The sequence below is a fragment of the Nipponia nippon genome, unplaced genomic scaffold, assembly GCF_047370975.1.
Source record: "Nipponia nippon isolate SJK-2023a ecotype South Korea unplaced genomic scaffold, ASM4737097v1 scaffold_5, whole genome shotgun sequence".
Taxonomy (NCBI): Eukaryota; Metazoa; Chordata; class Aves; order Pelecaniformes; family Threskiornithidae; genus Nipponia; species Nipponia nippon.
Window position 1 is genome coordinate 2,501,410 of NW_028262369.1, and position 24,043 is coordinate 2,525,452.

At 44.5% G+C, this 24,043-nt stretch overlaps 1 protein-coding gene and 1 long non-coding RNA gene across 15 annotated transcripts in view; both read left to right on the plus strand.

Annotated features, from left to right (window-relative positions):
- The first annotated feature begins 48 nt into the window (after positions 1–48).
- ADCY9 (adenylate cyclase 9) overlaps positions 49–24,043 on the plus strand; it is a 102,513-nt gene continuing 78,518 nt past the window's right edge. For all 14 annotated transcript variants that reach the window (XR_015698902.1, XR_015698896.1, XR_015698895.1 and 11 more), the window contains exon 1: positions 49–2,887. Coding sequence is in view for 4 of the 14 variants with exons in the window: in XM_009477295.2 (XP_009475570.2) it covers positions 1,189–2,887 (1,699 nt within the window). In the remaining 10 variants the exon portion in view is untranslated. The remainder of the gene's footprint in view (positions 2,888–24,043) is intronic.
- LOC148051991 (uncharacterized) lies at positions 17,304–20,408 on the plus strand. The gene is made up of 4 exons (XR_015698905.1): positions 17,304–17,632; positions 18,984–19,252; positions 19,695–19,903; positions 20,315–20,408. It is a non-coding gene; the product is annotated as an uncharacterized LOC148051991 (long non-coding RNA).

Sequence of the window (24,043 nt, forward strand, 5' to 3'; positions counted from 1 at the left end):
AAACCCGGCCCTGAGGGCGGCGGCGGGGCCCGCCGGGAGGCACCCACCCGCCGTGGTGGAGGGCGGCGGGGAGGACACCCCGTGAGGGACCCGCCCGGCTCCCGCCGCCGCTCCCCCCCCGCCGTCCCGTCCCTGTCAGCCCGCCGAGGGGGCGTCGGTGCCTCACGGAGGAATAAATCACCCCCGCGCCCGCCTCCGAGGGGACGCGCCCGGCTCCGCTGCCTGCGTGTGAGGGGACCGGCTCCCGCCCGCGCCCCTCGGGCCGGGAAGAAGGCGGGCGGCGGGGGGGGTGCGCGCTCCCGCCGCGGCGCCGCGCCCCATTGGCCAGCGCGGGCGCGCACCCGCAGCCCCGACCCCCCCCCCCCCGCTTTTTCTCCGTGAGGAAGATGGTGGCGACCGCCCGCGCTTGAGCGCGCCCCCGCCGCTCCGCTCCCCTCCCCTCAGACGGCGGCGCGCAGGCGGGCGGGCCGGCCCCCGCCAGGGCACCGAGCTCCCCGCGGCGGCGCGGCACCACCCCGCCGGGAGCGGGGACGGGACCAGCCCCGCCGGGCCCCGCGGCAGGCGAGGAGGAGGAGGCGGCCGAGCCCCGCGCCGGGGGCTGAGGGGCGCCGCAGGGGCACTCGCTCTCTCGGCCGGGCGCTGCCCGCGGCGCCAGGAAAGCGCGGGGCGGCGGAGGGCCCAAGGCCCCGTTGGCGGGGAGGGCCGCGCAGGCCGGCGAGGGGCGGCCGCCGGTGCCGTCCCGGCTGGGCGGTGCGGCGCGGCGGGAGCCGGCCCCCTTGGCGGCGGCCGTGAGGGGAGCGCTGCCCGGCGGGCGCGGGGAGGAAGCCGCGGCCAGCTGCAGCCGACATGGAGGAGCGGTCCCCTCCCGGCGGGGGCCCGACGTCCCCCCCGCGGGACTGAGCCGGCGGGGCTGCGGGAGCGGGGCCAGCGGCGGGCGGCAGCCCCGGCCCTGCCCGGCCGGCGGAGGCGTGCGAGGCGAGGGGGAATATGTGGGGCTGCCCGCGCCCCAGCGCCCTGCGTGCCCGGCCCGGCGAGCGGCGGAGCGCCGCGGCGCTGCCCGGCCTCCCCTCCGCGCAGGCGGCGGTGGCGGCGGGAGGAGACTAGAGGCGACTCTCCGAGGAGCGCCGGTGGCTTTGCCAGCCCGAGAGACCCAACTCCTGAGCGGGCTCTTCAGGAGGAATTGACAACATGGCTTCCCCACCGCACCAGCAGCTGCTGCATCACCACAGCACCGAGGTGAGCTGCGACTCCAGCGGGGACAGCAACAGCGTGACGGTGAAAATCAACCCCAAGCAGCACCAGGGCTGCTCCTCTTCCAAGCACTGCAAGTACAGCATCTCCTCCAGCTGCAGCTCGGGGGAGTCGGGGGGCACCCGCCGAGCCGGCAGGGGTGGCGGCAGCGGCCCCGGCCTCCGCCGGCAGAAGAAGCTGCCGCAGCTCTTCGAAAGGGCCTCTTCCAAGTGGTGGAATCCCAAGTTTGACTCCAACAACCTGGAGGAGGCTTGCATGGAGAGATGCTTCCCGCAGACCCAGCGCAGGTTTCGCTATGCCCTCTTCTACATCGGCGTGGCCTGCCTTCTCTGGGGCATCTACTTCGGCATACACATGAGAGAGAAACAGATTGTTTTCATGGTGCCGGCTCTGTGCTTCCTCTTGGTCTGTGTAGCGTTTTTTGTGTTCACTTTCACCAAGACTTACGCCCGCCATTACGTATGGACTTCGCTGATACTCACCCTCCTGGTTTTTGCTTTGACTCTCGCTCCGCAGTTCCAGACTCTGAAACCTATCTCAGGAAGTGGTGACATGTCCAATCGGACTCCCCTGGCAGATCCCACCGACACTTGTCTTTCTCAAGTAGGCAGTTTTTCTATGTGTATTGAAGTGCTCTTGTTGCTTTACACGGTGATGCACTTACCCTTGTATTTAAGCTTGTTTCTGGGACTGTTGTACTCGGTCCTCTTCGAGACCTTCGGTTATCACTTCCGCGATGAGAACTGTTTTACACCTCTTGGAGCCGGTGCGGTTTACTGGGAGCTGTTGAGTAAAGCCTTCCTGCACATCTGCATCCACGCCATCGGTATTCATTTATTTATCATGTCCGAAGTCAGATCGAGAAGCACATTCCTGAAAGTGGGACAATCTATCATGCATGGAAAAGACTTGGAAGTGGAAAAAGCCCTGAAAGAGAGGATGATTCATTCTGTTATGCCAAGGATAATAGCCGATGACTTAATGAAGCAGGGGGATGATGAAAGTGAAAACTCCGTCAAACGTCATTCCACCTCAAGCCCCAAAAACAGGAAGAAGAAGCCCTCCATACAGAAAACCCCCATAATATTCCGTCCCTTTAAAATGCAGCAGATAGAGCAAGTGAGCATTTTGTTCGCAGATATCGTTGGCTTCACGAAAATGAGCGCCAATAAATCTGCCCACGCTCTGGTGGGACTCCTGAACGACCTCTTTGGACGTTTCGACCGTCTGTGCGAGGACACTAAATGCGAGAAGATAAGCACTTTGGGAGACTGTTACTACTGCGTAGCTGGCTGCCCAGAGCCCCGGGCAGATCACGCTTACTGCTGCATCGAGATGGGCTTAGGTATGATTAAAGCCATTGAGCAGTTTTGCCAAGAGAAAAAAGAAATGGTGAACATGAGAGTCGGTGTTCATACCGGGACAGTCCTGTGTGGCATTTTGGGAATGAGGAGATTCAAGTTCGATGTGTGGTCCAATGATGTCAATTTGGCCAATCTGATGGAGCAGCTCGGGGTGGCTGGAAAAGTCCATATTTCGGAAGCTACTGCAAAGTATTTGGATGATCGTTACGAGATGGAGGATGGAAAGGTGACTGAGCGAGTTGGTCAGAGCGTGGTAGCTGACCAGTTAAAAGGTACGTGCTTTTATTTTGTGCTTGGAATTTTTTTTTTGTCTTTTATGAGGGAATATATTTTCCCTCGTGCATGTTCTGTGCTTGCTGCCTTGCAAATTGAAGGTGTTTTACGTTTAACTCCACGTGCTGGTGATCAGAAACACCGTGGGAATTACGGAATAAAAGATGCCATGGAGATAAGCGTGAAAGATCTTCTGTGGTACTCAAAACGTACTTAGACTTCAAAACTCCTTAGCGCTCCTTCTGAGAGTATGGCATCGGAGGGAGGAGAAGGTTAATGTGTTTGCTGTCTGCAAGAGGTTTTTGTTTTACTGTTGTGTGTCATCCTTTAATTCAGTAAGTAAACTTGTTAATTGACTTCATGTGCCATACATAGAGCATATGTGTTTTGCGAAATTATGTATATCTGTGAAAAGTTTTTTTTGGCATTGGGAGAGTTGGGACTGCGAAGGCATTTGGGAAAAATGACAGCTGGATTCACAGAAAGAAATGAGCACTGTAGATTTGGCAGTTTGATATGGCAAGTTGTTACAGTTTGAAGTTAGGCTGGAAAAAGTTACTCAGGTGGTTCAGTGAGCTGGCAGAGGCTCTCGTTTCTGCAGCTCTGAGGATTTGGGGATGAAACTGCAAATTTGCCTTTCGGAAAAGAAAATGAGGGATCCTTCGGCTCCCCTTACGGCTTGGCTAAGGGTCCGATTTTCATTTTTTCTACAGAGTTATTAATTTTGAAATGAAACCCTTGACTGCTTTCTAGCAGCACTTAGAATCGCGTGCAGGAGGATTGTACACGCTGAGGGTTTAATTGTCTCTTTAGTAAAAGCTGTGTCTCTGGTGCTGTGCCTTTGTCTCGCGGAGGTATGGTTGTCTGCAGTGCTCATAGCCCAAGGTGGGGAGCAGCGGAATCAAAATGGGAGTGGAATATGCCGCAAACCCTTTTGTGCTATGTGAGTTTGTTCGTTCTGTTTATAAATGTACCCATTTTTATAAAGAAAGCGTGGAAAACGGAGTGGAAGAAACTGAAGGAGTCACAGGACAGCGTTGTGATGGAGGAAGGAGATAGTTGTTGCAACAAATACAAAACGAGGCCAGGATGGTTGTAGAAAGGTCAGTGAGTAAGGACGGGGGGGAGAGCATTGCAAAACAGGGGTGGAAGCGGTAATGGCAGGCCGCTCGCCTGTGGCAGGTGCTTATTTTGATGTGACACAAATACTTATTTTTGGTGAGCTAGCTGTCTGCATGCATATGGCAACGGGGCTGAAATGAGAGGCTTACGGGAAGGAAAAATATCGATGGTGACATTGGTGGCTGGAGGCCGTAGAACTGAAGCAGATGTGTGTCCCTGGGCTTCGGCTTTCTGTTTAGCTTCTAAAAATACAAATTCAGTTAATTTCTTTGAAAACTGTTGACACTGATGTATTTCAGTGGAAGTGTTCCTGCAAGAAAAGAAAGGACTGGACATAATCTCTCCATTACTCTAAGCTGAATCTTGCTCTTCTGGTGAAAAGAAACTGAATAGGTTGTAGAGAAACAACCCTGCGATATTTCCCTCTTCCACCTACCTTTACAGCCAGATGCAGCGTGAAGGCCGTGTTGTAGCAACGAATGAAATTAAGTATTTTTGCTAAATTTATAATGGTACTCGATATCATTAATCACAAAATGACATGAAGTTACTTGTGGAGTCTGATGGTCCTGCTCTTAAGTATTTTTATTTACTTGTTTATATTTTCCAGGAGATCACAAGAGCACTGTGCAGAGCAATTACACCCCATGCCCGGAGTGGTTTTTTCATGGTCTTTCTCAGACTTCTGTTCTGTCCTTGGTTTCATTTATTGCGGGAGGGCATAGGCTGCTGTGTCTCGTCAGTACAGTGGTTCGGACTTTGCAGCTTCGAATGCCTTTCGCAGGTCCCGCTTCAGCCAGGGCACTACAGATGAACAAACTGAAATGCAATCTAGATAAGATGAAGTATGCTTTGTGGACTGACATTTTAATGGTCTCTTCTTACCCTGAAACCTAGCTATGAAAGCAACTGGAGCATGTGGTAAGAATTACTTTAATGAGGAATACGGGTTGGCTTGGGTTTTTTTCCCCCCTTTCCCTTCTGTGTTTTGTTGTGGAACTGTAATTAGCTTCCATTTCTTATCAATGTCTTGTATAGTTATAGAAATCAGAGTCTGCGTGCACTTCTAAACCAAGCAGACCTCTGACGTGGCCACCTTTATCCGCAGGTCGATGGCACGTGTAGCCCCTTTCCCTCCCCTGCCCAGACCCTCAGGGGGCACATGGTGGGTGCTACAGAGTCACCCATTTTTTCCTGTTTCTCAGTACTTTGTTCTGCAGTCAGATTACTTGGCTGACAGGTAGATGGCATCGGGGGGGAAAAAAAAGGCAATGATAAAAGCAATCTAACAGCAGTGCCACAGGCTGGTGTCTAGAACCTGCTGCAGGGGAGGGTTTTGTTAAGGAGCAGCTCGGAGATTTAACAGAGTAAACTGAGATTTCACCTCTTAATTAATTGTCTGTTGCCAAGCACCTGCTCAGTTTTGTGAACGGAGGTGCTGTTAGGAAGCTTTGCTTTGCTATTTTCCCTGAGAATTCATTGATAGTAGTGATAGAGAAGAGGAAGCTTGTTGTGGTTGTTTAATTATGTCATACTCTTTTCAAGTATGAAAGTGCTGCGGAGATAACAGACATAAGCTTTGTTTCCCTACTGGTACTTCACTTCGCAGCTTCCTTTCAACCTTTGGTATCTTAATGATATCCTATTTTTTATGTTGTCTGTCTAGTATATTATCTCTTAATTGTCTGAGTAGCCGCAGTAGTCGTAGCTATCTTTCTGAGGCTAAGTCAACATGATCAAGTAAACTCTTTATAGAGCAAAATGGGAGGTGCCGAGGACTCGGTGTCCACCTTGTGCGCATTTCAGGACTTCTGTGTGCTCCTGGAGCGAGTCTTTTGGCTCGGTTCACCCAGGAGGAATCCAGGTACAACTCTACAGTGTGCACCGAAGCGGGGTATGTAGGAGTGAATTGGGCAAACTGCTTCAAAACCGTGTTCCCCATTCCATTTGAAATACTAATGTAGACGTAGCCTGACTTGTCCTAGTGCTCCTCTCCTTGTTTTTTGGAATAGATGAGGTAAAACTAAATTTTTCTTTCCCTGTGCTGTTTTGTGGTTCACTGAAATCTTAGGATGGAAATATCTTTTCTTCCTCTTTTGCTTCCTCGGCTCCTTGTTGCAAGAAGTGGGGCCCTGGTACGTCCCCTCCTGTTTCTGATTTCTGAATTAAGTAGATGGTGTCTAAAACAAACCAAGAAAGAGTGTGAGCCATTGATGACCTTACAGTGGTTTTGCCTGTTTCTGACTGCTGTTTGTTTTAAGATTGTTTAGGCCATCTGTTTTCATGGCACCTGATCCCCTCGGATGTGAGGGGAGCGCATGAGAGCAATGCTGCGGTGATATTTTGAGGTCCCTAGCTAAACCCTAGACATCAGTTCAATTATGTCTTCCATAATAATTTTGCCATGGGATTTGAGACAATTCACTTTTTCTGTTTTCTTGCTGAACTTCCTAGCAAATAAAGAAGACTATGAGATGCTGAGAGCCACATAATACATGTTAATGTGTCCCTTCTGGACTTTGTGGAGTCGGAGATCTCTTCTCAGGATAGAAAAAGTTCTGCTTGTGGAAATATTTTTGTTTTGCTCCGTTCTTCTTGGTTGTTTGCATTTCTCTTTCTTGTTACTTAGGAGGTCACAATATTGCTATTTGCCAGCCAGCCAGCAACTCTTCCAGAAATACCGGGGTCACCGGCATCTTTTTTTGAATGCTCAAAATACGTAAGCATGCTGGGGCAAGAATTTTTTCTCTGTGTTTATAGAGCGTAGCACAGCAGAACAATGATTTCATTTGGGGCATTTGTATGTATGCTGATACTAATAAGAGTCAGTGTTATTGAAGTTCCCGTTAAAATAATTCCTCAACTTTCTGCAAGAAGAGACCTCCTTGTTCGGTTTCCCTCAAGGAAGGGCTTTATCGCTGAATTTCTGTTAGAAGCCCTTGAAGATACAGCCATGCTTTTCTCTCTGATTTTGTAGTTTGCTTCGTGGTGGAAAAACCATAATGGACCTTGTGTCACCTGGCTAACCAAACCGAGTCGTTGATGGCTTCAGAGGGCAGGTCAGCTTTCACAGCACTGAAAATCCAGCGGTTCACCTGTTTTAAGCAACTGGTGGCCGTTCCTGATAAAGCATATCAAAGGTCTGCAGCTTACTGTATTGTCTTTCACTGTTCTCCATGTTTCTTTTAATATCTGCTTTTACTTTTAAGCATTTTTTTAATAAAGCAAATCAGTTATTAAAGTCACAGTTTGGCTTGATATTGAAACCTTTTAATGTAATTTAAGGCTATTATTTCTCCGTAAATAGCCTAGTTCTTTACATGGAGGCAACCTGCAACCGATGGGATGCTTTTCCCTTGGCAGACCATGGGATACAGCTCTGCCTGGTGACTTGATACTTGCCGCTTCTTCAGGTTTGGGTTACAGGGAGCGCAGTGCGGGTGTTCCTGAAAGACAAAAGTCTCGGAGAAGGTTATGAAGAGATAAGTCACTGAATTTTTCTTCCCTTCCTCCCCTCTGTGGCCGATCAAGGGGAGACCACGATTACACCCTGACGGCCGTGACGTCTTCTTTGCCTGCCCCGTCTTTCTGTCTTTTACCAGACCTGCGCGCAGAGGACCAGTAGCTGTCATGTGCTTCTGGAAGTTCATAGGTAGATGAAAGATAAGATGAAAGTTTTCCTTAGCTTTTGAGCCCAGCTTGCTGGGCGTAGCGTAAATCTAGAAGGCTTGTGCTTGTGCCAGCAGGCAGCTCTGCAGAGAGCTCTGCGCAGATTCAGCTTTGCGCTGTGGCTTGGCCAAGAGCAGCTTTAGTCTCTTAACTAGTGAGTGTTTTTGGGGTGAGTGAGGAGGTTAGGGTGCTTGTCTTGTGTCTTGCCCGCTGCGGTGCAGGTCTTCCCGTTCAACCTCTAGTTCCATCATTTTCAATAAATGTAAATCTTTAGATACTGGCTTTTTATATTTATTGAACTCGTTTGTGACAGACGTTGTAATTCTGCATTTCATGTGTTCTGATATGAGTCTGACGGTCAGGCAGCAATTGATAGATAGAACAAATGTCAATTTTACTTTTTTTTTTTCAAGCGGTAATGAAGTAAGCATGAGTATGTATTTCCGCTTCCCCACAAACCGAAATTCTGAGTGCTGACTGAGGCAGAAAATCTTAGTGAATAGTCAGTTTATCAATTTTACATAATCTGACCTATTAACTGTTGTAGTGGTTCATGATCTTACTTTCAAGCGTGAGACTGAAAATAAAATGTCATACACAGGTTGACTGCGCTCCTGTATTTAAAAAATGAAAAGTATTCAGTGACAGATAAAGAATTATAATTAGAAGTAATTTGCATGAAGGCATATTGCCAGGGAGAAGTAAATTCTACATTGATTTAACATTTTGACGTGATCTGTAATTTTACCATGTAATAGCAAAAAGAAACGGAGGTAAATAGTGAATATAGTTGCTCAACCTGGTTCTTGTCAAGTCTTCACTTGGTGAAGATGTGTTTCAGAGTTATAAACAAAAGAATGAACTTTGTGTGAAAACCTAGTGATTATTGAACTTTCCAAATATTTTACGTGATACAATGACATAACTTTTTCTGAAATTAAACCTGTGTATTTGCACATTAGTACCGAGCAGCTTTATTGCCGGGTAGGATTTGTGACCTCTGCAGGAAGGTCACAATATCTCCAGAGTTTGAGGAAGATTTGTTGAGTTGCTCTTGGTTTTGTTTGTGCAAGACCGAGTCGACAAACATCTCAATGAAAAAATATTCACACTTAAGCGGTTTTTATTATTTAAGGGAAACTTGGATGTTGGCTTTTGAGGCGTTGAGTTTTGATAACATACTTCAGGGCTACTTTGACTGCACACAGTGAAAAATAATTTATAAGCATGGTTAATATCTGTGTAAGATTCTCCGCGTTCTATGGGATGGAGACTGACTCTAACCATATGCTTTGTTTAACAGCGTGGGCTCCAGTGTCAATTATTGTGTGTCCTGACACTAATTAACAAATAAGTCAACGCAGTACTGACAGTCTGGTTGTGAAGTGTTGCGGCTCTGCCTGTTTAAGCTCTATACAAGCACTGTCAAGTGAAGTAACAGATTCGATAGACCTTAAGACATTTACACCCTACAAGAGTTGCGGTGAGCATGGCAGGAGTGGAGCTTTATTCTAGAGCATGGGAAAGATGAGCGCTGAAATCCGAGGTCCTGGAATATTGGAGGGACGCCATGGCTTCTGCTGCATTCGATGTTCATCATCTGCAGTCTTTCGTTTATGTTTCTCTCTTTGGCTACCCAAAATATAGGTGCTGCAATGTAAACAGGTACCCTACAAATAACAAATCTGAGCTCTCTTCTTCCTTCTTCCCCTTTACATCAGTAGATCTTCAGAGGTAGGTGAGGGACTATTTAAATGCAAGAGAACTTCTTTACATAAAAGCCTTGACACCGTGGCTTTTAGGGGAGAAAGATTAATGGAAAAGACAAACCAAAGTCAAAACCACATTATTTATACTCATCCTCTGTCATGAGGAGGATGCATGATTTGAATGGGTTGCTTAAAACTCTTTTTGCAGTTACTTCATAATATGTACTCTGCTTTTCCTTCTGGCAGGCAAGACATATAAGAATTTACATTCGCCACTTTAAAACAAAGTACAGTTTCGTTGGATTTCAAGTTGCCGTAGATTGTCCTGGAATATTACTAAAATTAGTAAATTAAAATAATTTTCTACCGTCTACAGTTTGTGTGTAAGCGATCTCTCTCTCGGTCCTGAATCGCAAGTTCACTCCATCCATCCTGGCTCTGTAAGGAGAGACAGCCATTCCTCTTTCTGTTACAGCTGACACTTGAAAATTCTTTGCTATTTTTAGATGATTTTCAATCTCATTTCTGTCCTTTGAAAAGAAAGAAAGAAAAAAAAAAAATTCCTAGCCTTTAAATTTGTAACTTCCAGTGGGAGTTGCTATTGCAAAGAAGGCAGCTAGTCAATAGAGTCTCATTAACACATTTTAACAGGTTCTGTTATATAAGCGTGCGTTATCCTGATGGCTGTTTCATAGGTTTGTCGGAAATTGTTGGAACTCCATTTAAAACATAGCCATGCAGGGTTGGAAAGCCTAGCTGCTTGCTCCCAAGTAATAATTTGTGAAAATCTAAAGTGGCAGCTGGGAGAGAAGTATAGACCGGAGATCGTACCATAGCGTTACAGCTTTTTCTTCACCCAGACGTCACGTTGGGGCACTGGTACTGTCTCAGGCAATCGGACAGATTCGGCTGGTTAGGCTTATCTTGCTAGGCATTTGTCAGTATGGGACTGTACCAGAAATCCGTACTGCCCTTCCAAGTCAAATTGTTTTCATCGAATGAATATTCTCTTTCATTTTTTTCCCCCCAAATGTTTTAACCCAGAGCAGTAGGCCTACTCGATATATGGCTTTAGGGATAGACTTTTTTCATGGTTCTGAAATTACTTTGTGAGGGAACAAAACGTTGTAGATACATTTCTTCAGCTAGCCTCCCTCGGACTCAAAATGCCCCTTAGAATTGCTTGAAACCTTTTTGGGTTTGTATTTGCTACAGTAACTTAATGTGGGAATTCTTAGCAAACCATATAAATAACAATGATTATATTGCGAGTCTTTATTTCACTGATAGCACTTACTGTTCTTCTTGTTGCGCTTTTAAAGCTATTGTCTTCAACTTGACTTGATAAATTTAGAAATCATGTTATTGTCATAAAATAGCATTACTTATAAAATCTCCAAAATTGGAACAGTGCAGAGGAACTAGTGGAATAAAATCCGCTAGCTAATGGACCTTTCCTTCTGTCTGCAGCTTACCATATGCAGAAACATGGAAAGAAAGGAAAATGTCTTTTGAATATCTACTAGTCAAAGAGCAATTTGCTTGCTTTTTTTTTTTTTTTTCCCCTTTTGCTTTCAGCTGAAGTTAACTCAAATTCACTTGTGTGGGTGTCATCGTGGGCTGGAAGGTTCCTGCTGGCCACCTGATGCCTTAAACCAGAGGCCCTCCCATTGCAAGGGGAGGAGAGGGGCCGCAGGGAAAGAGCCGAAAAACATCCAAATCCAGCTGTCTATAGCTAAGTCCATTAAGACTTAGTTTCGTTCCAGTCTTGGTAATTTATAGGCCTTAATAGAAAATTTTCCTCCTGAAAAGAGAGGGAGGAGGAGAAAGTGGAAAGCAAAGCCAATCAATAATCAGTAATGACAATATTAACAACTGTTCGTGTGTTTTAAGAGCTAAAATGGTGGTGGTTTGGTTGACTGTGCTTAACTGCACAATAAGCAAAAAAACCAAGTCTATAATTGAAATCAAACATGCTATTAAATATTATTTAAGTATTTAAGGAAACATAGGAAAACTGCTTCTGACACTGGATGCTGAATTATTTACATTCATTAGATAAACAAGGATATTTGAGTCAGAAATGGAGTCTTACTATTTTTTAAATGTGTGGCTTTGATGTTTGACTTAGATGCACATGCCTAATATACGGAATAGAAGTTAATTTTTTTTTTCTTTAGTATTACATTAGGTATGCTATTTTCAAAAGACCTCCCGGGAAGGTTTTGTGTAGCTGTTTCCAGTAGTTTGTGGAGTCAAATTCTTGCATTCTTTAACTCTCGTTTAACGGCCATGTGAAGTCTGTCCGGTGAGGCACCAAGTGTCTTTAACCTATGACCGACTTGGACAGACGTACAACAGATAAATCTTTTGGAAATGCTCAGGGCCTGACAGGAGCGGTGTTAATGGCAGGATGTAATGAGGAAATGTTCCTGTAAGGGCATTATTTGCAAAGAGACCAGGTACAACACGAGCTCCAAATTTCCTTTGTTTAGACAGCGGTGATGCTTAGCAAGAGCTGTCTGTGTCTCTGGGAGGTCTGCGTTTGGACTGCACTAAGGGAAGAAGCGGCCACAGGCTTCCAGAAAAAAGATGGAGACTTTGCAGTGTCGCACACGCCCGCAGTGAAATGACGCGAGCAGATACTCGGACTTTGATCCAAGGCTTTTGTAGCCTTTCCCATCTATTTCCAGTTTTTAAAACTTGGTTCTGATTTGATAACAATATGCAGGAAAGCAAAAGGATTTTGCTCCATCTGACTCCTTATGTGGCACTGACCTTGCTACTAAGATACAGGTTATGAAAGAGATTCTCGTATGTACATAGAAGTTATTAATGAGACAATATGAATAATATTTAATGTTTTACTTGCTTCTTGGCAATATGGCATCAACTAGAAGCAGTGAGCACTCTTAAAAATACCATGTGAGGATGAGAAAATTTATTATAAGTTGTTTCATAATCCCAATAAACCATTTAAGAGAAACACACACACCCCACGCCTCACCCCAGGTTCTGGAATCCACAGTAACTGAATTTTTCTGCTGAGGATGTTAAAATAACATATACATCTTAGGTTATGAAACATTGCCGCTGCCGGAATTTGCTGTGGATACAGAGGTAAACAAAAGGTCTGCTAGTCTTCACTGAAGTCACGCTTTCTTACCTGTGTCAGATACTTTCATTTGGTATTTGATGATCGTTTTCCACAAATAAGTCCAAAAGTCTTAATTACATAAAGCTGCTGTTATTTGCTTGTTAGACATACGTATATAGTGTATATATAGCATTTCAGTAAATATGTGCATCCTTAGGATGTTTCTTATGTGAAAATACTCCAAGTTGCCTTTGCAGTCTGTTATTTCTGAATAATCAGATGCTTGAATCATGTTTAATCAACTTGGAAAGTGCTTAATTCTTGTAGCATGAATGACTAGATGTTCATCAAATGGGTGGCATGTTTTCGTAAAAGTTTTGCTTAGCTATCTATATTTAATAGGGGGCATCATAAAACCTACCTGTTGATAACAGAAGGTGGGAGCCGCATTTAAGAGAGGTTTTCAGAGTGCACTGGTCTTCAGCCGTGACGGCTTCAGGACAGTGTGGGATCTGCCCAGCTCTGCAGCGCGGTTTGCAGGGGAGCAGCTCTGGAAAAGGAGGGTGGTTGCTGCTGTAGTGGAGGTGTGTGTGAATACCATCTGCGTGCTCATGGTACCTGAGCCTGCGACCCCTTAGAATCACAGAATCGTTAAGGCTGGAAAACACCCTTAAGATCATCGAGTCCAACCGTTAACCCAGCACTGCCAAGCCCACCACTAAACCATGTTCCTAAGCACCACGTCTCCCTGGCTTTTAAATCCCTCCAGCAATGGGGACTCAGCCCCTGCCCTGGGCAGCCTGGGCCAATGCTTGACCACCCTCTCGGTGAAGAAGTTTTTCCTAATACCCAACCCAAACCTGCCCTGGCCCAACTTGAGGCCATTTCCTCTCGTCCCATCGCTTGTTCCTGGGGAGAAGAGACCGACCCCCCCGGCTCCAGCCTCCTTTCAGGCCGTTGCAGAGAGCGATGAGGGCTCCCCTCAGCCTCCTCTTCTCCAGGCTGAGCCCCCCCAGCTCCCCCAGCCGCTCCTCCCCAGCCTTGTGCTCCAGCCCCTGCCCCAGCCTCGCTGCCCTGCTCTGGCCACGCTCCAGCCCCTCCATGGCCGCCTTGGGGTGAGGGGCCCAGCGCTGAGCACAGCATTCGAGGGGCGGCCTCACCAGTGCCCAGCACAGGGGGACGATCCCTGCCCCGGTCCTGCTGGCCACACCGTTCCTGATACAAGCCAGGATGCCATTGGCCCTCTTGGCCACCTGCTTTGTCTGATGTAGGGGATGGGAAAAAAGGAGATAAAGGTTACCATTTTTTTTTTTTTAATGTGCAGGCAAAGACTACAGAGGGGAAGGTGCTGGTTTCTGAGCCCTGGTGAAGCACTGGGACAACTGTTGTGCTTTGTTGCTTACCCCTGCTTGGAGATGGAGACAGTTTGGCGATGGCTGTTTGCTGTTCAGGGGTTGGTGATGATTTTGTGTCCGTAATCAGGTACTGAAAGTGAATCAGACCATACGGAAGACATTTTTGATCAGGCACAGTGTTTTCTAAGTGTTATAAAAAAAAACGCGTGCGTGATGTGGCTATATATAAAATGTAGTACATCTGTTAAGCATTTAATTCTTTCCAAGATTTCAGGAGGTGACAAAGTTGGAAATTGTCTTAAAATTTAGATTAAGATTTTTTTTTCCAAGTTAGGATATTTGCCTGAGAGGCTTCTGCACTTACCAGCGCTTCACTGAAGTAGTATATTTGATAAACACGTAGATAAACTGCATTACATATGTGTTTTGGGACTTAGGTTATTATTTGACTTGTATGAGCCTAGTATCAGCCATAGACAAGCGTGCAGCAAATACGGTCATAAATTTGTGGGTGTTGCTCTGCCGCCGCTGTAATGGAGAAGGTTTTGCGGCGTTAGGTTGTGCTGACAGTGTGTTATTTGTCTAACCCGTTTGGAGTAAAGGATTTGTTAATTCTTGCACTGCTTAGTAAGCCCAGGAGTTGGACCATGCCCCACCAATGTTTGGTGCAGCTTTTTGAACACTTAAGTCCTCCTAATTCAAATGGCACTCTGTCTTAAAGTTTACAGTTATAATTGTTTCATTTCAAAGACAAGACAGTTGTTTTTAATACCAGAATTATTGATTTGTGGAAATAACGTGATTGTGTGTGTGTGTGTGTGTTAACTGTGATCTTCGGGACATTATGGTAACACAACAGTCTGTGGGGGGGAAATACATGATACTCCATTAAGGAAATGCATTTAATATACATCGAGTATGTCTATAGTTTATCTAAATAAGACAACTTTAAATGTAGCAAATGACTTTCACAAATATAAGTAAAGCAAAATGGTGTTTTAAAAGTCCCTGCTGCTGTATTTAGGTGATTCAGTATAAAACGCACACGAAGTACAAGAGTTAAAGCTATAAACACAGACTCTGGGATCAGAAGGAGGATGGCTGGGAGTATTTATACGAGCTTTTATTGCCCTTTCAATGCATATGTAAAATTACAACTCTGCTTCAATGACTATTAGAAGACGATCTTAGGGAAAATGAGCCAGTGAAGTGTAGCTGCTATTAGATGGTCATTGAAAGGGTTCATCCTTTGATCTTTATTTATAGAATGAGGCCCTTCTCAGAGAAGAAGCGGTATTGAATTAATTAAGAAGCCTGTGCTGCTACCTGGGCTCCTTGGTTGACGAGGAGCCGGCGGCGCTGAGCCCCAGCGAGGTGCACTCTCGCGCGGTGAAGGCAGAAAGCAGCGAGCCGGTAACGCCGATAACTTATTCCAGATGTGCCGTTCCGCTCCGCGCGGCAGAGGGGGTGCGCGTTATGGAAGCAAGGAAAGAAGGGGATGGCAGCTTCAACTCAGTGCTGGGCTGTAATCTGGCCGAACTAGCAAGGGTCCCATCCCTCCGCTTGAGTTGGAAATGGCTCTGTTAGAGCCTTGTAGCATAAAGAAATAGTTTTCATTTTTTGAGCACGGTTAGCTTTTTTTGTGATGTAACTTTGCCATGTCTCATGAGTTGAAGAAAACTCCCTTCCAAATGCCTTTATTTCAAGAAAGCTTAAAATAAATGTCTTGATATATATACATTTGGATATTTTTATACTAATATGTAGTTGAACCATAACAAATGGAGGATGACATTTTACTCTGTAGTGTTTACTCTTCCCTTTCCCTTGTCAGGGGATAAAAATCTACCGCATTGGCACAGTACACAAACTGGAAAGATCACCGAGTATTTGAATAACTAGTGTGGATTAAATGTATGTTCCTTGTACATGGATACTGTGGTCAAGAATGAGCCAAGCGCTTGGTTTGAAAACTCTAAAGTCCCTATCTTTAGTTTCTTAATGAATAAACTCCTCATCTGTAGCCCATTCCTGAAAAACTGTTGTCTAGACATTTAACTGGCTGAATGTATTATTTTTCTGACTTGCCCACTCAATAATCTGCCAGAGGAGGTAAGTCATCCCTAATCAAACTCCAATTATAGCTGTTGTCAGGTGTCTCGGTGTTTGTGTTTTGTGGTGTTCCTGCTTGCTCTAATAAAGCTTCTGGAATAGTTTACTTCAGTTTCCTGTGCTGTGAAGTGTAACTAATGCTAATGTACGGTTTTTTTTTTTTTATGCAAAGCTTACCAGACACATCCTGAAAATGTGACGATGAAGTGTTGGCTTGCTGTAACTGAGATTTCTCCTGTCCCTTCTACTATGTGACTCCTAAAGCCGGGTTTAAATCCCTAGCAGTCGTACATGTGCTCACTTCTAGAATGTATTTGTGGTAGAATGAGCAACACGAAGCGCTGGTACGTGCCGAGGTTGGGTAATGAGCTCATTTATTGATAAGAAGCTGTGCTAATGCTTTGTTGATGGTGATTCCCAAAATGCTGTATTTGAGGTGTGTCCTGACATCCAGGTGCTTGCTACTGTAGCTGAGTTAAATAGTCTAAATAGTGAGCAGTTAAAAGATATTATTGTTCCATGGGACACAGGGTGTATTGCTTGATAATCCTGTCGTGAACACTGTCTGCAAATACTCTTCTTCTGCTGAGATGGGAATATTTCTCATCATGGTCCTGCATTTTCTACCCGTAGTATTCATGTTGAAGTAAGGGGGAATATAGGGGAGAATTCTACTTTTGCTTTTTAGCATGGCAGTATAAATAATCTGTAAAATAATTTGGGTCTTAAAAAGGTAAATCTGCATTTGGACATTAGGATGAGAAGAGTTAGGGGGACTGTGGAGATACCAGGCATCGCTGTTTCAAAACCAGGGTGAAGAATTGCGGGTTCAGCGCCTTCACCGGCGTGGGTGGGTGCAGTACCAGTGAGGAGGGGTGCCCACCTCGTCTCCTCACTAAGTCCTCACCGCCCAGCCCGGCGTCTGCTTGGCTCCCCTCTGCTTGGGTGGTGGGTACTCATTAGCCGGGTTTTCCCAGTTGCTCGTCTGCATCTTTTTGTTTGGTTTTCAGTTCCTGCGCTTGCGGTTGGAGCCGAGTGTTGTGCCTTCAGACTTAGAGAGGAGAAGTTGTCATGAACTATATTTTTCAGTGGTGTTTTTTTTTTTCCTTAATACAAAACAGATAATGATTTAGCTTTCTTACTGCAATGTTACGGTAGTTCTAGAAGAGAGAGGATTTTTAAGGGACATTTATTTGAGAGGAAGGAAGTGATTCTTTAATGATCTAAAGTTTTCTGATGCTGCCTAGCATTTGGGGCGATTCCTGCTGTTTCCTGAAACAGAATTTTGCTTTTTGGATGTTGGAGATGGAAAGAGCCTACTGCAGCAGCAACAGTATATCCAAGATGTTTTTTTTGTTGTTCATCTGTAATAAGCTCTGCCCAAAGTAAATTTCAAGACCTTTAAAACGTGGAGGAGCCTCTGCTTGTCCCATGTGTAGAAGTGTATTCAGTAAATATATCCAGCTAATATTTGACTGTTTTGAAAACAGAGACTACTCAGCATGACTGTTTATGTGAATACTTCTTCTGTTGCGAATGTGTCTCCGTGTGTGGAGAAATTGGAGTTTTTGAACTATCGGTATACATTGTACAAAAAAAATTACGTACTTTGAGTTGCGGTTTTATCAGCCAAGACAGCAGAGAGACCGAGCGTAATAATAACACATGAAAATCTGAAAGGTAACCGCTAATGTGAATGTTTACAGCACAGTCAGTAGGTTGCTGAGTTCCTTCATGCTTGCCTTTAAAATATACTGGTAGGAGATTTGGAGCTTTAACTACTTAATTTTTAAATATGTTGCAGTTTTTAATTTTAAGTTTAAAAAAAAAAAAAATCTACGTAACTAAGAAGTTAGTTGAGGGGGAAAAAAAAATGTTTTAAAAGAACCTGAAGTGAAAGGAAGATTAATGGCTGATTTTTGGTCCAGTGGGAGATGATCATTTCCCATGGTCTTCTGAGCACGGAGATGATGGTGCTTCTCTGTTTCGTGAGCTCAGATGCTGGGGCCTCTCCGCAGAGGCTGGTTTTCCTTTTTGGATGCTCTTTTACATTCTTGACTGCAGATTTTAGGGGCCGCATAGGAGCTGAATTTTCTCAGTGAAGCACAAGCTACTACCCATGATAACTTGTGCGCTGCTAAAGAAAGATCGTATTTGCTGGTAGATCATTCTCCCTCCCCCCAAAAAACCTGACAGCTGTTTTAAGAAGTTATTTTCAGGCTGGAACGTGGAACTTGGAAGAGAACCAGTCTCCTTTATAAACAAACTTAGCAGCCCCCCCCTCCTTAAAAATGTCTCTGTGCTTTTATTTACAACTTAATGTAGTTGATCATATGTTCATGCTGTAGTTTATTTCCCCCTTTTTATTTACTTTAATTTTCTTTAATGTTTGTTTGCTAGTAAGTCAAAAGCATAAACAACTGGAGGTAGTGTTGGACTTTGTGGTGGGAGCTGTAATCGCGTTTCCAGTGCAATTTGCTGATGTGAAATATGTTGTGAAATGGGAAAGGTAGGATTTACAGGTACTGGTATTATGATGGTTTCTAGCCCTAGAACTGAAGAGCAAAACTTACTTCTGAGCAATATCTCACATATTTTGCTGCAAGTTTCCAAGGTCCCATAGCACCATGGTAGCTTTTCTCTAAATAGTATGGCTTATTTAGATAAATTTTCAGTGTTTGTTTTCTTTGTTCTCTTGCAGCTGAAGATAAGCCCTGTAGGCATTATAGCAGCAAAATATTTTATTGGAAGGGAAGCTGTTAAGGGAAAACAGTTATTCCTAAATTTTCTTTTGTATTTTTAATTACCCATTAGATTGTGTCTTCTGAGAAGTAAATTAGAGAGGAGTTTTGTGATGGTATTTGGAAAAACTGGGAGGCAGTGGGGAAGTGGAAATCAAGGAGATGTTGGGTGACAGTGCGAGGGAAGAGATTGTAAGAAGTTGAAATCTGTAGAAAACTAACCTGAATTGCTTTTTGTGGGGTGTTTCTTGTTTAGTCCTTAAGTCACATCAATTTTGTTTCCGTAATAGAAGAAATATAAACAAAAAAAAAGATGTGAACCGAATGGAGAGAGTCCGTACGAGAGCAACCGAGGTAGCTGGATGTCTAGAAAAGAGTAATGGAGTTGCAGTTGGTTTAGTCTGGAGTGAAAAGCTGGATGGGGGAGATAGCCACGGTGTTCAGATGTGGCGACGGCCGCCTGCGGAGAGGAGAGGAGGCAGAGCAAGAAGCCCTGGGCTTAAATTGCTGCAAAAGCGCTAGGTGTGATGGGGAGCAACAAAAACAGCTTAAGGAGAAGGTAAGGAGCTCTCTGCAGGGACTGTTGTGGATGTCTGGCCTTGGGGCAGGTGAGTGCCTGGACCGGTCAGCAGGCTTTCAAGCCTTATCTTTTATTACTTCTGTGAAGATAACTTACCACCTTCCAGAAAGCATCAGAAAGCTCTGAATAGTGATCGATTGCTGCTGTAACAGCTTAGTCCTGCTGCTGTAAATAAGGATGCAGTATTTCAGCAAGATGGCATTAAAAGAATTTTAATCCTCTTTTTGAATAATTTGGTAGAAAACTGTTGCTGATTTACTGAGGGGGAGAGATTGTTGTTTTGGGGTTGTTTTTTTTTTTTTGTCGTGAACTATCTGACTCGCCCAGGACACAGAATAGAAGAGAATAGCTCCGCTTGAAGTGGATAGAGATGATCTTTTGTAATGCTAAAGCTATGCCTTTCCTTTCTACAAAAATTTAGTACCTGGGAGTCTTGGTGGCCCAGCCCAATAGCGTGTACCAGAGGAGCCCGGGGTGCACACGGGTGCAGGTTTGCCCGCACAGGTTGCGAGATGGTGATCCAGCTGTGTGTTGGTACCGTGGTACCCTTTTCGGGAACGAAAGTGTGATGTTGAACAGGGAATTTGTACGCTTGTGACAGCTGCTGAACAGAGCGAGGTGCTTCATAGAGTGAGTCTTGCTTTTTGCTTTTCTTTTTTTTAACGTGTAATCCATCTCTGCTTCTCATTACTGAAGTTTTTCCTATTGGTAAAAACTCAACATGCAGTGGTATTCAGTTTTAGCTTTATATGCACACGTGTAGGTATATAAATATTGATTTATATGATTTATATATAATATTATATAAATATATAGTATAAATATATTTATAAATATATTATATAGTATAAATATATTTATAAGTATAAATATATTATATAGTATAAATATATTTATAAGTATAAATATATTTATGTAATATTGATAAATATTGATTTATATTGATTTATTGAATTATGAAGTGATTCTGTTAGTTCAGAACTGAAAAAAAATACTGCAAACTAATGTTTTGGGGGGGTTGTTTTGCTTTGAACGTGAAAGCCTTTGGATGCTGCAGCCATATAAAATGCCAGGATAGAAGCTGGCTATCTATTAACGTTCTGGCTGTCCGCGAAGCGGTGCCTGCGCTGCCGAGGCAGCCCGTGGCCCCGGCAGGTAGGTGCGAGGGTCCGGGTCGGTGCTGCCTGCGCGTGAGCCGATCTGGCTGTTGTGTCTTCTCTGTTGTGCTTATCTGTGTTTGCCTTGGCCAGCCGCATCCAATTCCACTTCAGTTAGCCAGGCCTCGGCTTGCAGCGCCGGCGATGCCTGGTCTGGAGGTGTTTTTGTTGTAGGTACGTTCGTATGATAAGTTTTTGTCATTAGAAATGTATTTGTTGTTGGGATTTATTCCGCTCTGGTCTGCGAGCCTTGCCATAACATTCCCAGGTCTGTTTAACTGGAAACTTCACTCCTGTTGTCTAAACTTGCAAAAACAAACCAGACGTAACTATTTGGAAAGGTTGTTGTGTGAGCTGTTCTTTCTGTATATTTTCCAAATTTATATTGCAAACAGTAAGATGAAAGTGAAAAAACTAGGTGATTTGGGTGAAAGTATGAGCCACGAATAGCAAAAGATCCATTTCCCCTTCGGCTTTGTGTAAACAAGGGCACATGTGTATCATGAAACATTCTCAAATATTTTCTCTTTTGTACTTTTATTTTTTTTTTCTTATCTACGACTACAATTGCATAGGCTTGCTTATTGATAAGCAGGTAAGTATCAAAGTACCCGTATCAAAGATTAAGAAAATAAACTTGATTTTTTTTTTATTTTGACAAAGTTGGCAAGTGATGGAAACGACACATAAGTGCGAGAGAACGTTCTCTGAGGCCGGTGAGCCTAATGACTTTATTGCTAATATTTCAGACTTAATGCCTCTCTCAGCTATGATGGGAGACATCAAATAATTAAATTAAATTAAATACCATGTTATCCGTTCTCTCCTTGCAGTTATCTACAGGGAGACTAAATAAAAATACCTTAGAAAAACATGTGACTAAGATCAAAATATCCTTAGGGGAGGATCACTTCAAGGGCTGTTTTTAGGTACCGAAAACTTGAGACTGTCTCCCCCCGCCCCCCAGTTTGGTTTTGGTTGGTGTTTTGTTTTGGTTTTTTAAAATCAATTCTGTTTATTTTCATAATCGGGAAAATTGTTGCCTTGAAGTACTATATTTTTAAGGGTCTCAGGAAGTTTTAGGGAATTGTGTTGTTTATATTAATCAGTTTATGCCAGGGCTCTTACCTAAGGATTTCTTTGCATCTTTATTAGTTTTTATGTATCTTTAATTTTCTTGTTAAAGTGCACAGGGCCGTGTTTAATACAGAAACGCTGCCAGTGTATGTTTGTACCCAGTTTCCTCAATAACTTGTTCTCTTTTTGAGTTTGCAACTTGAGTCTTTTATTTGGTTTTGTTCAAGCCTGATGTAACAGCGCCAGATCTAATTATTTAAATTTCCCATTTTAAATCTCCCTACAATTTAAACGTTTTCTACTACATTGAACTTTCACAAGTCTTGAACTGATCCAGGCTGTACCTCGTATTTAATTTGCAATTTGTAATCACAGTGGGAGCTCTGTCTCTAACTCACATGGATCTATCTGTCTACAGGTTGCAGAAATGAAGGTTTAAGCTCAGACTGGGGAAAAAATCAAAGTATAAATATATTTTGCTTGCCTCACTGGGGCTGTTTTACTAGAAAGCAAGCTGTGTCGAGCAATTTGAAGTCCATCCTTACTTGGTACAGCGCGTTCCCCAGAAGCACCAGGGAGAACCGGTGGCCTGTTTCTCCGGTCTCCCGCTCATTGGGGATCAATGCAGTTGGGATAGACCTGAGATTTAGTCCAATAAACTAAATCCTGTCTTTTGACACAGAGGAAACAGGCCTTTCAATTTCTCCATCCAGTTGCCAAACGCAGTTTTTTTCAGGATTTTTTTCAGGATTGCTGGAGTTAGACGTTGTTTGCTGCAGGACAAGAGGATGCCTACCAGGCTGGTGCTCAGCCTGCGCTGGCGGCGGCCACACTGCGTTTCTCTCGGCAGGATTTTCCATTACAGGAGGTTACGTGTTTCCCTTCGGCGTTCTGCCGTTTTCCCACGTCCATAAGCTTGTGCAAATAACTAACCAGCAAATCTGCATCCCTCCAAATCGACCTCCAGGCTTGGTGTTAATGCTCCTCAGGCCGTATCCCTCGGTTGCTGCTGCTCACTTGCGCTTTTTCCTTCCCTCCCTTGCCAGCTCTCTTCCTCTCCTCTCATTAATGTAACTTTTATTCAAATTAAATTAGGGAAACACAAGGGAAAATGCATACATCTTAAGAGGCTGGTTCTTCTCTGCTAGTGCAGTGTTTGTTGTTAAGTGCTGCTTGGAGTTTGCCTTCACACAAAATTTCAGCTTTTGCTTTGTTTTAGGAAAGGGGCAAAAGCGAGATAAGGGTTTTTAAGTGGGAGAGGTAATGAGGCTTTGCTGCTTGTAATGGGATGCAGACAGTGTTCATGTGGCTGCGTGGTTTCTTGGCCTTCCCCCCTCCACATAGATTAGAATTGTTGAATTTCCAGTTGCCATTTGGAAAACTTGTTTTACCTTCTTTAATAAAATCTTAGAAATGTTTTCCTTCCCCGCCTCCAGCTTCTTACTTTTCCCCATGCCCCTTTCCTTCCTTCCAGTCCTTCCTTCCAGGTTTCCACTCTGAGATTGAAGCCACAAGAAAGGGTTGATTTAGAGTTTGGTACAACTGAAGGAGTGAAAAGCTGAAGCAAAGGGAGTAAATGAAGTCATGGGAGTAAGTAGCTGGGGTGGGATGGCTGGAAACTCGTGCAGCAGATCTGCTGACGGACAGGCGTTCCTCATCCGTCTGCAGCGGATCCGCGACGGGGGTTTCCCAATTCCTCCGGTCTCTTGTTTTCTTCCTTGCAGTTGTCCAGTTAATGTGCCCATCCCGTCCACGGACGGGATTCCCAAAGAAACAGCCAAAAACGTGATTGGAAAGGGTCATAGTCATCCTTTTAATTTTATATGGGCCGTGATCTGGAACATTATGCAGTCTCGATGTTCATGAATTGGCGGTGAATCTCCAGGCCATTCATTCTTCAAAACTTGTTTTAGCTGGTTTTAATAACATGAAAATTTAAAGATGGAAATGGCAGAGTAGCCGAGCCCCGTGTTGGTTCCTTTGCAGGAAAGGAGCCCATCTCTGGTGGGCTAGGAAGCACCCATAAACCTTTCTCAATCCAGGTAGTTTGTTTTAACTCTGGATTTATGGGATTTACGGTCGAGCAAACGGGAAAGTAAATAATACAATATCCCATCTGGAGCATCTCTTTTGCACTTGAAAATAAGTGAGTACCGGGAAGGGAAGGATCAGGATGACCATGGGAAGAGCAGCTTGCCCAGGGATAACGGCGCCGTAGGATGAAGCGGAGGGTGCTCGCCGCCTTCCCCCCGCGCAGACCACAGCCGCTGACTCTCTGGGCCATAAAAGGAAACAACATTTCTTGTCAAAATACAGCTGCCCAGCCTGCTCGCTTTCTGGGAAAAATGTCCAGTAACCCTGCTGATACAGCCTTGTGATGTGCAGATTAAAAGTATAAACATTTACTTACTCTTAACTAGAATCGTTGGCTTTTCAGAACCCATAGGGCAGGGGAGTAACGTAATGCTGCTGACGGATGAATGGTCGCCGTGTTGCGGTGTAAAGCCTAGAGAGAGGTTTAAAGTTCAAAATTGTT